The sequence below is a fragment of the Melospiza georgiana genome, chromosome 7 (genome assembly GCF_028018845.1).
Source record: "Melospiza georgiana isolate bMelGeo1 chromosome 7, bMelGeo1.pri, whole genome shotgun sequence".
Classification (NCBI taxonomy): Eukaryota; Metazoa; Chordata; class Aves; order Passeriformes; family Passerellidae; genus Melospiza; species Melospiza georgiana.
In genome coordinates this window covers 2,603,417-2,614,560 of record NC_080436.1, presented here as the reverse complement: position 1 = coordinate 2,614,560, position 11,144 = coordinate 2,603,417, and the positions used below count along the sequence as shown (strand labels likewise).

The 11,144-nt window shown below is 46.7% G+C and overlaps 1 protein-coding gene across 1 annotated transcript in view; it reads right to left on the bottom strand.

Moving 5' to 3' along the window:
• Positions 1–1,435: 1,435 nt before the first annotated feature.
• TRPM8 (transient receptor potential cation channel subfamily M member 8) overlaps positions 1,436–11,144 on the bottom strand; it is a 33,671-nt gene continuing 23,962 nt past the window's right edge. The window contains exons 18-25 of the mRNA XM_058028436.1: positions 10,760–10,898; positions 9,849–10,020; positions 8,837–9,014; positions 7,207–7,397; positions 5,396–5,495; positions 4,181–4,214; positions 2,813–2,899; positions 1,436–1,484 (exon numbers count right to left, since the gene is read on the bottom strand). Coding sequence (XP_057884419.1) covers positions 2,849–2,899; positions 4,181–4,214; positions 5,396–5,495; positions 7,207–7,397; positions 8,837–9,014; positions 9,849–10,020; positions 10,760–10,898 — 865 coding nt within the window. The 3' untranslated portion in view covers positions 1,436–1,484; positions 2,813–2,848. The remainder of the gene's footprint in view (positions 1,485–2,812; positions 2,900–4,180; positions 4,215–5,395; positions 5,496–7,206; positions 7,398–8,836; positions 9,015–9,848; positions 10,021–10,759; positions 10,899–11,144) is intronic.

Here is an 11,144-nt window from a genome sequence, read left to right as displayed (position 1 = left end):
CAGGGAGAGAAGAGCAGCAACCTCTCTGAACATATCATAAGGATATAAAGCTAGCAGAGAGGATCCAAAGAGGGGCATGAAGATGATGAGGGGACAGGAGGGGAAACTGTATGAGGAACAGCTGAGGTCAATTGGCTTGTTCAGCTTGGAGAGGAGGAGGAGAGAGGGGGAGGAGATCTCAGCATCTTTCTCCCGAGGGACAGCTCCAATCCCTGCTCTCTGTGACAGGGACAGCACCTGGGGGAATGGCTGGAGCTGTGTCAGGGCAGGGTCAGGTGGGAGATGAGGAAAAGGTTCTTTCCCCAGAGGGTGCTGGCACTGCCCAGGCTCCCCAGCCCCCAGGCTGCCAGAGCCCAAGGAACATCTGAACAATGCCCCAGGGATGTACAGGGTGGGGTTGTTGGGGGGTCTGTGCAGGGCCAGGGGCTGGGCTCCTGATCCTTGCAGGTCCTTTTCTCTGGTGAGTCTATGATTCCATGATTCCTAGACCCTGGGAAGGAAGATTGCTTTTTTACAGTGCTTTGCCATGTAAATAAATGCTATTTGTAGTGCCTTCAGTTGGCTGTGCTCTCAGTTGTACCAAACAAATGTGACAGAATTCAGCTGCTGTTTTAGACAGAAAGCACAAAGCGCCACCTCACCATATCAAGCATTGCTCTATTTAAAGGTTCCAACAATCTCTTCTCCATTTCCAGATGGAAACATCAGCAAACACAGGTTGCAAAAGTCAAATGAGTTCCAGCATTCCCAGGATACAAATTTTCACTAATGAAACCAAGCAAGGATTGCCCACAAAGCCTTTGGAATCACTTCCTAGATGAGTTAAAGTCTCTTCCATGCAGGGCTGTAATAGCTGAACTTCTGCAGTGCTGAAAGGTTTCAGGTAGAGTGGGAACAAGTCCACAATGTTCCAGTACAGTCCGAAATAGGGGTGCAGGGTTGGACCAAAGGCTTTCCTCAGGGGGATGATGCCAAAATCCATTGCATTCTGGCACACCAGCATTCCAGACCCCAGCAGGTCTGACAGACAGCCCATGCAAGGAACAAGCAAGATCCAGCTACTAGAGGATGGAATGGGAAGGGAGATGGATTCATTCAGACAAGCAATTAGTGCTTGAAGGAAACCCATGCACAGGTCCCTTTGAGTGAAATGGAAAAGCAAAAGGATTTTGGCAACAGTAGCAGAACTCTTGGAAATAGGAGTGCTTTGCAACAGCAGCTTACTAGGACTAATTGCTGCCACTGGACATTAGGGCAGATGAGAATAGTTTGGGTAATGCAGGAATCATGTCAGGAGACAAGCAGTCGTCTCCTGTTTCTCCACAACCTTGCAACAAGCAGAAAGGGCTGTTTGATCAATGAAAATAAAAATAGCAAGAAAATCCTGCTGACTCCTGCTGAGACATTGATAGTCTGGTGCCTCTGTTGCCATCTGCTTGGGGGTTACTGCCAGCTCCGAGCAATTATTCTTCATGAATTGGTACCTGTATGAGCAACAGAAAGAATTGAAGAGTAGAGCTCCCAGCCCACCTCAAGGCTTTGCTTTCATCCTCTTCACATCAGCTCAGGTGACTTGGATGCCTTGTCCGGGGGGAGGGTCCCTGCCCATGGCAGAGGGTGGAATGGATGAGCTTTAAGGTCCCTTCCAACCCAAACCATTCTGGGATTCTAGGATTCTTCTGAAGGCACTATCATCTGCAATGAGAGATCCTTTTCCACAAGCTTCATCATAAACTGCTGTCCCTTGTCCCACGCTGCCCCACTGTAACTAATTACAGCCCGAATTACAGCCTGGTTTTCCAGCCACACTGCAGCTCCCTTTGATCTGTGCTGGCCTAAATGGCCTCCAGAGTTCCACTATTCTACAGCCTGGTTTTTAAGCAACTTGGAGTCCAGCACCTCCTACAACCAGCCCAGGAACTGGTGACCCTTGTAGATGTTATTAGGTGGTTGCAAGTCATTCATGACTAAATGGAACTTAGGTCAAGTGAATATTCAGTTTTCCCAGGAAAACAGTGAGCTGACTGGGGAGTGTTTGGCACAGCTTTAAGTTCTCCTGGACAAAACCACTCTGTGGAAGGAGGAGCCAGGCCCTAATGTCCAGGCTGATCAAGTTGTTCCAGATTATCTCATTCAACAGTTACTCTTCCTAACCTGCTGTCTCTAAAGATGACAGTGTTCTCTGCATCCATCAGTGTTCTGTCTGCCTTTCACATCCCACTGTGGGATCCAAGCCAATTCTTCCTTAAAACTGGAGGTGAAAGTACACAAGGCTGATGACTAGACACTCAGCCGGACCGGAGGCTTTGGGTCAGCTCCTCACACTGCAGCTTATTGTACAGGACACAGGAAGGCTACAGGGATCCAGCCTAAGCCGCACTTTGATAATGGAAAAATAAACCTTACTCCTGCCCTCACTCCTGTCTTTTCTATCTGGGTTGCATGCTCTTCAGAGTTAAAAGGTACCAAGGGTAGAGGATCCAGCACAGCAGCACTGTGCTGAGGCCCTCCAACACAAAGACAACTGAAATGACCTTGGGTTAGTCACAGTTTTTCAAAGAGAAGTGAGCAAAACAAGGTATTTTAAACAGTGCCAAAATTGATAGAAACCCCAGATGGAAAACTGTATTTTTCAGAAAGAAAAACACAAATGAGGAACAGAATTCTGGTCTCCTTTCTTTCCCAGTATCAGACAATATGAATACAAGCATCGACAATTAATACTAGCTCTTCTTCCAAAGACACACCAACTGAACACCACAAATTCTGGTAGGCTTTTTCAGGGCAGAGAATGGATTTAAAGAGGGCTTACCCTGCTCCAGTAGCTGCTCTTGGATTTCAGCTGCACTCATTTAATTTTACTGGAAATCTCTTTCAGAAGGCCTTTCAAATCAGAGAGCTTTAAAAAAAAGAAGAAGGAGGTTATTTTGGTAAAGTCTATCTAGCTGAAGGAAAGCAATGCTAATGAGAAAAGGAAGTAATGACTAATTGCCTCTTCAAGTATTGTACCCAATGCAAGAGTGCTGGAGAGGACACTCCCAATTACAATGTTCATCAGGGAAATTAATGCAGCAAGCCCTGATGCCTCTGTATTTCAGTGAGTTAACCAGCAGTTACCAGAAGAGAGAAGCAGATGGGTATTTCTTTTCAGGAGGGAATTAAGGTTAGGAGGATCTCTTTTGAGTTTCAAGAGCAGCATCACTAGCCACAGACTGGCTCACCACTTCCCTTTCAGTCTTGGGAAGCAAACTATCATTTTGTAATCTAAATTATTTGACAGCAACCAAAATATGTATTCTGAAGTATACCTGGCTCTTTTCACCTGTGAGCTTCTCAAAAGTCTGTGCTTCATGTCAAAGCCACTCCCCACTTCAGAGGCCAAATAGATTGTTCAGTCAAGCCTCAGAAAATACCCACTGTGAATGTCTTTTCAGCATCACAGTCATAAAAAGATTATTTGTATGGCAATTCTCGTAATGTGCTCTCTGGCAGATTGGTAGCTTTCTATTGCTTAATTACCCCATGCCAACAGCACCAGAAGCTAAACTTGACAGACACCTTGGGAAGGGGACATTCCAGGTGTGTGACACCCCTTCTTCCCATTGGTGTTTCATGGGCCTGTTACACAGCTGAATGCTGCAGTTTAAGGTGGAAATTACTTTTATTTTATTCCATCCCACAAGGAATACTGAGAAACACTCCTCCAGCAAGTGTCTTTCTGTTTCATTTGTTTCATTTTCCTTCACAATATGAAGCTCTTGTGGTTGGAAGGGACCTTATAGCTCATTGTGTTCCACCCCTGCTGTGGGCACGGACACAGGCTGCTCCAACCCATCCAACTTGGCCTTGGGCACTTCCAAGGATCCAGGGGCAGCCACAGCTGCTCTGGGCACCCTGTGCCAGGGCCTGCCTACCCTCACAGCCAAGAATTTCTTCCCATTATCCCATCTTTACCTGCTCTATGTTCAAACCCATTCCCTCTTGTCCTAATCTCTACACACCATACACGTTCCTGTCCATGCCATCAAAACACCATGGTAAAAAAGCCCAGTTAAAATGGGGTCCTGGGGACAGTGACAAAGACTGCACACAACTCTGGGAGCTCATTTTCCTTGCCATGGCACACCCCCTGTTCACCAGAGAGAATCACATTCCCCAGAGCAGTCTGGGACAGAAGTACCTTTGCATCCAGCTGTCTGAATCGATGCACCATCCTAGAAGCAGAAGGAGAACACGGAGCAAAGGGATCAGTCTGAATACCAAGGAAAACTTGGCCAATTACCACATCCCACCTCCCCCAGGATTCCATCCTCCCAGGGAGGCAGGGCTGCACGTGACTGGCATCATTTTTAGTAAAAGTAAATGAACTAATATGCAAATTATTATTAGTAGTAGGATGCTATTCCATTTTCCTTCTCAAGACACTTTTGCTTCCAGTACCGAGGAGATGGTTTTGGTATTTGTTTGGCTTCTTATCCAATGCTGCATGTCTCTGGGTAGTCTTAACTAAACACTTATTTGGGGACAGCAATGTTCATGCCCACGGATAGGAAGAGTCTGGTTTTTCTTGCCCATTCCTAACAACTCTTTCTGATTAAGGGAAATACTCAAGCTGTCAGAAGTTAGCAAAGTTAAGCAATCATACAGAGCAGGTTTTGCTCTCTAGCAGTGCTCTGTTTTCTTCCTTTCTTTCTGTTTCTTTTTTCTCTTGTACTATTACTCTGAAAACAGTGAGACAGATCCCAAAGATAATGTTTCCGTGAGCTGGCAGTCAAAGAAACATCCAAGTCTAAGTGTCCAAGCTCCAAATACCATGATTCTAAAGATCATCTTCCCTCCTCAGAGGCCTTCCAGACTAAGTACACATCTCCATCTGGATTACTGCTGTGGGAACATCAGAGATTCCAAATCCAATGGCAAACATTCTCTGCTAAATGTATAACCATGGAATTATCTGGGTTGGAAAAGATTGAGTCCAACCAATCCCACCACTAACTTGTGTCCCCAAGTGCCAAATCCACAAAGCTTTTAAATCCCCACGCTGAGGTGGGAGTGCCACCACTGCCCTGTGCAGTCTATTCCAGGGCTGGACAGGCTGGACAACCCTTTCCATAAAGAACTTTTTCCTAATATCCAACCTAAACTAATGCTACAGCAAGAGTCAGCTGTGGCACTGCTTCCCATGATGAGATCTCAAAACACCATGGGAAGACATTTTTCTTCTCTTCAGCAGACAAAAAAGCACCATTTCACTTTAGGAATAAAAAGCATGTTTATGCTGAGATTGCTTACTTACTCATTAACTTGTAAACATTTAGAGCTGCTGAAAACTTGCCTTCACTAGAAATGTTCAAGAGAAAATTAAGAGAATGAAGACAAAGATGGGCAGGCTTACTCTTCTGATGAATCATTTGCTTTTGTATTGATTTTGACGAGGTAATTTTCCTTCATGACAGCTTCCCATGCCAGGATTTCATTGTCCTCATTTCTCGAGCCTGGCAAATGTATTTGAAGAAAAAACACTTAATTTGTCTTTCCAAAGCCAAGGTGCAAAAAGGCTGGGTCAGTGCGTGGATTCTGAGGTTAATGATTCCCTTCCCCACATCCTGAGCACTCACAGCCCCACTGCCCACCCGTGACAGATGTGACACCAACACCTTGCACTGAATGCTTCTGGCAACCAGAGTCACTTAAAAATACAAAATATGAGCAAACATAACACCCCAAACCAGCCAAACAAACACAAAACACCCCCCTCCTCCCCAACCTTACAAGCTCCAAAAGTCTTTTTGGATTCACTGAGTCTTGGTTAACACAGGTGCCTCTGCTTCAGCAGGTACAGGACATTCTAGCAAGTTCCCATCTGGGTTTGAGCTTTCCATTTGTTTCTATATTATCCCATATCGGGTCATTAAGAGTAACACTTCTAAGAACCACAATGTAGGATTTTTCACTGAACTGAAACCCTCCAGAATGATGAAGAATTGTCTTCTCTGAGAAGCATTTTGTGGTGGTGCTGTGAATTCAAGAATTGATACAGAGGAGCCCACTTTGAGGCATCAAAGCCCTCCAGGGTAATACTTCAGCATTTTATCATGTTCCAAGAGGAATAAACCACATTTTTTAAAATAAAAAAATAAAATTAACTGAGACAAAAGAAGCCCAGAGGTGGTGAACGGCTGAAGTCCCTTTCTTCCACCCAGTGCTCCTCTGAGCTCACACATCCCTCAGCTGTTCTCCCACATTCCAACAAGCATTTAAGCACCCAAATCCCAACCATCTCCTTAAAAGTTAAATGGGGAAGGTAGGATTTTACAACAGTCAACACATCAATGTGCTTCCTCCACATAGTTTTCAGTTCCTATCATCAGCAAAAGCACAATCATTTTCTGGCTCTAATTAACTCTCCCGTTCTTTCAGAGCTGCAGCATCCACTGTGCATCATTTGAGCAGGAATTTCTGCCATCCAACAGCTTCCCCAGCAAGGAATCCACACAGCAATCTGGACAGCCAAAGTGATTTAGTGCTAAGCAATTTGGACAGCCCAAAGCAGGCTCTTCCTCCTAAACTGGTAACAAATCCAGCTTCTGCTGCAGGGCAACAGGCAGATTGCTGATGAATGGGAACAGGCCTGTCAATTAACTCAACTTATGCTCTCTCAGCTGAGAAAACACTACATTTGCAGGAGAGATGGGGGGAAAAGCTTGTTAAAACAATTCCTATCTGTGTCCTCTGACAGAGAAATTAAAGGAGAAATAGCTCAAGAATTGACTTGCCATTTTTGAGGTGGTTTGCTCGTTTGGCTACATGGAAACTGTTTATTCTCTTTCTGTCATCCCTAGCAAGCAGAATGAATTACAAAAAACCTTGCAAGGCTGGGAAACAGCACAGGCAGCCCTAAAGAGTTGGGATTAATCTGAAGTCTTAATGATTTACACACACAAAGCAATTCTACATCGAAATGGTTTGCACAAGAGAGAACTGGATAAATCTCACTTGAAAACTTGAATCCTACTGAAGAGATTTCCAGCAGCATAGTGGATTTGCATGACAGAGGTCTACATGGCCCTTGGAAATTTCCCAGGGGAGCACAAAAAGCCTGGAATAAGCACAGGATGCCATGGAGGATCTGCAATGCACTTGCTGCATTGGGCAACAAGGGCCAAATCCAAGGTTCCTTGGGCAACAAGGAAAAATCCAACTCACAACAAATGGATGGCTCTTTGCTTTCCTTGTTACAGCAGCACTTGAAGCATTTCCGCAGCACCATGTATATGTAGGCAAAGATGACAAAGGGGAAGGGGATGGTCAGGCGACTGCAGTATTCCTGCACCAGGAAAAAACGCTGGAACTTCCACACCTGGTCATTGTTCTCCTGCACTGATCCAACCGTGTAGCTGGTGGTAAAGAGAGAACACACCCAGCATGAGGTATTCACCAAAGAGCTGCAGCAGAGCCAAGAACAGAGCACCCCTCTACTGTACCAGGGCATGGTTTTATAGTCACAGAATCCCAGAGTGGTTTGGCTTGGAAGGGACCCTAAAGCTCATCCAAATCCATCCCTGCCATGGGCAGGGACACCTTCCACCATCCCAGGTTGCTCCAAGCCCCATCCAACCTGGCCTTGGACACTGCCAGGGGCAGCCACAGCTGCTCTGGGCATCCTGTGCCTGCCCACCCTCCCAGGGAACAATTCCCAATTCCCAATATCCCATCCATCCCTGCCCTCTAGCAGTGGGAGCCATTCCCTGTGTCCTGTCCCTCCGTGCCTTGTCCCCAGTCCCTCTCCAGCTCTCCTGGAGAACTTTAGGGCCTGGAAGGGGCTCTGAGGTCTCTCTGGAGCCTTCTCCTCTCCAGGTGAGCACCCCCAGCTCTCCCAGCCTGGCTCCAGAACAGAGGGGCTCCAGCCCTTGGAGACTCTCCTCTGGACTCATCCCAGCAGCTTCTGATGTTAGGGCCCCAATCATTCATTTATTGGCTGGGAGGTTATTTAGCTTGTTCTCCTTCTTAGTCATTTGCAAATGGGTGGAACTAAGACAGTAGGAAAAAAAAAAAAAAAACCCTTGAAGTTACAAATAAACTGGAAAAAATCTGAATAGGAAGAAAATGCTCCATGTACTTTTACTGCCTCAGCTCTAAGCAATCTTCTTCTAGCCTAAACACATGAGAACAGGATGCTTCTTCACAAGATATTGTGTCTTATTAACTGAGCAGATAACTCCCTTCTTAGGGGGAAAAAAAACCAAAACAAGTAAATCTAAACCTAGAACACTAACAAAAAATTTAAAAGCTCCTAAGATTTGTAGTAGAGGTATTAAGGACATTCCAGGCACGGATCAAATCCATGGCACAAAGCACTGTATGAACCCAGCAAGGCCTCAACCACAGGAGCAAGTTCAGGTTAATAAAACCATAGAGTCCTGAAGAGTGAGAATAACTCATTTACTCACTCCAGCAAGGTCACTGGGACAGAAGGGTGAGAATAACTCATTTACTCACTCCAGCAAGGTCACTGGGACAGAAGGGTGAGCATAACTCATTTACTCACTCCAGCAAGGTCACTGGGGCAGCAGCTCACACTTGGCCAGGCCCTGACCCAGCATCACCCCTGTGTGACCCATGGGGGTTCACACCAAGCCCCCAGCTCAGAGGATGCTCAGAGGTGGAGGCCAAGGACAGGCAGCAATCCCTCCCCAGGACACTACACCATCTCCCCCAGGCTGCAGGGACAGATGCAGAGGCAAGGGGTGGCTTCCTGCTGTTTTCCAGCAGTGCTCTCCCTTTCCCAGGGAAATGCCAGTGCGGGGGTGGCCGGGAGGGCCCCTGGGGTACGCACCCGAACATGGCCACGAGCAGGTTGACCAGGAGGATGTTGGTGGAGAGCATGTAGATGCACACCAGGGGAATGGTGATCCACTCGGGGAAGCGAGGCTGGTTGTTGGCATCCAGCTCCACGCACAGGGGCTTGGACTCGTTCCCAGAAAAGGTGCAGTGGTCAAAGTTGTAGGTGGTACCTCAGAGAGAGAGGGGAGAGCAAACAGTGAGCTCCTGTTCTGCTGGGCTGTCCTGGATTGCCAAGCAAATTGTGTTCTGTTTGCCATCTGCATGGCAGTTCTCTTCTGTTAAGTGGGCAGTTTTCCTTATCTCTTCCACAACTGGGGGGACATCTGCTGATAAGAGGCTATTGAATGTCACTGCATGGCTGATAAGAACTACGGCATCCCACTGGGAGATGTGAGCCCAGAGGGGAGAGCCAAGCATTCCTACCCGGATATAATGTGGAGGCTCTGGAACACCAGCAGGGCTTTTCTCCACTGGATTTCCCAGAGGAACAGCTGCTCTCCTCCCCTGGATCTTCAGAGGAAGATTGCACCCTTCTACCGGATCCCTGCTCCAGCAGAACCACCCCTGACACTGCAGGAGGGCTGCAGGCACATTTCCAATGGGACTGCCACCAACAGCCTGACCCACAGGGTGTCAGGTTGTGTTCTGACTCTGTCAGTGTTTTAGTTTACTGCATTGGTTATCTTTTTATCTTCTTCCCTATTAAAGAACTGTTATTCCCTGCTCCCATATTTTTTGCCTGAGAGCCCCTTAATTTAAAATTTATAGCAATTCAGAAAAGGGAGGGGTGGTTTTACATTTTCCATTTCAGGGGAGGCTCCTGCCTTCCTTAGCAGACTCCTGTCTTTCCAAACCGGGACATGGGCCCAGCCCCAGCTCCTGCCCTCATCCCTCCATCCCTGCTCCCTTTTAGACTTGGAGGCAAGGGGCCAGCACAGTCTGGACAACATTTAGGAGGACAGAGCCTTTGACCCAGCCAGGAGAGACGCCCAGAAGGCAAATACCATCAATATCATCAGGGTACTGGCCAAACATGGCCAGGTAGGGCTCGTAGATGACCGAGCGGAAGATCCACTCCCAGCGGTGCTCGTTCTTCCTCAGGATGCCTTGCCTGGCCACACCAAAGGCCACCATCCACACAGCAAAGAGGAAGAGGAAGAAGAAGACATCTATCATCTGAAAAAGGGACAACAGGCATCAATCAGTGCCCCTCTGCATCCACACATGGATGGCTTTTTGCTCCTCTTTTCACCAACACACATGGTAGCAACTGACCGCTCCCATTCAGAGAACTTCAAACATATTTATGCAACCACAAAAGCAAGGCATGTTTTGGAACACAGGATATCCCCCTGGCATCACACAGGCTCCACAAAAGCCAGAACCAGGTAAAAAGGACTGTGGCTCACCTTATCCCTGTGAGATGAAAGCTTCTGGAAATGCCACTCTGGATGGCTTCCAGCCAGCATTTACAGCACAGACACTCTGGCCAATGGTTTCATAAATTTCTGGCACTGTATGAGAGGATCTTCACCACCCCCTTCCTTAGGTACTCGTGTGATGGATGCAGTGGAGGACCAAAATCCTCCCCCTGTACCCTCTATCATCACTGTCTTGTTTGGGGAATACTCATGGGAGCAATAGAAATACTGCTGAAACGTTTGAGGTGTGGAAGACAAAAGCTACCAGAAAGCAAATTTCCTCTTCTGTTCTTCAGCCTGATCCTTATTCTCTCTCTTGACACAGAAAAATGCCCTGCTCTTAATTAGATCCCATTTAAATCTTAATTCATCCTGTTTAGCAGATTTAACTTGCTGCCATCATCAGAACATGGTGATTTTGCTCTTAAGAGGGAAGGGGAAAAAAGTGTCACATCATTTATTTAGACTCTCTTGAATAGCTGCCAGAATCTTACCATCCTCTGCAGCATAATAATTTTGGGTCCTAGATTCCTGCTAACAGTGAAAATGTGGATGAGCCTCAGGGTAAAAACTATGTAGTCCAAACAGAAAATTACTCTCCCGGAATACCAAGAGCTTTCATCAGAGTGAAGCCTGATGGAGACAGCAGAAGAAAACAAAGAGAAGCCTTGGGTGAATCATGCAGAAATCAGGTAAAACCACACAGAAACATTGAAATGGAGAGTGGAAGGTGAGTAATTGGAAAGCAGAGGACAGCTATGCAGGGCCCCATGGCCTCCCACTTCTAATGACAGGTGACAGAGATGGTTAATGCACACTCTGTTTACACCCTTCCTTCCTGACATGCATCATATCCCTGCTCATTTCTTCTCTTATTTC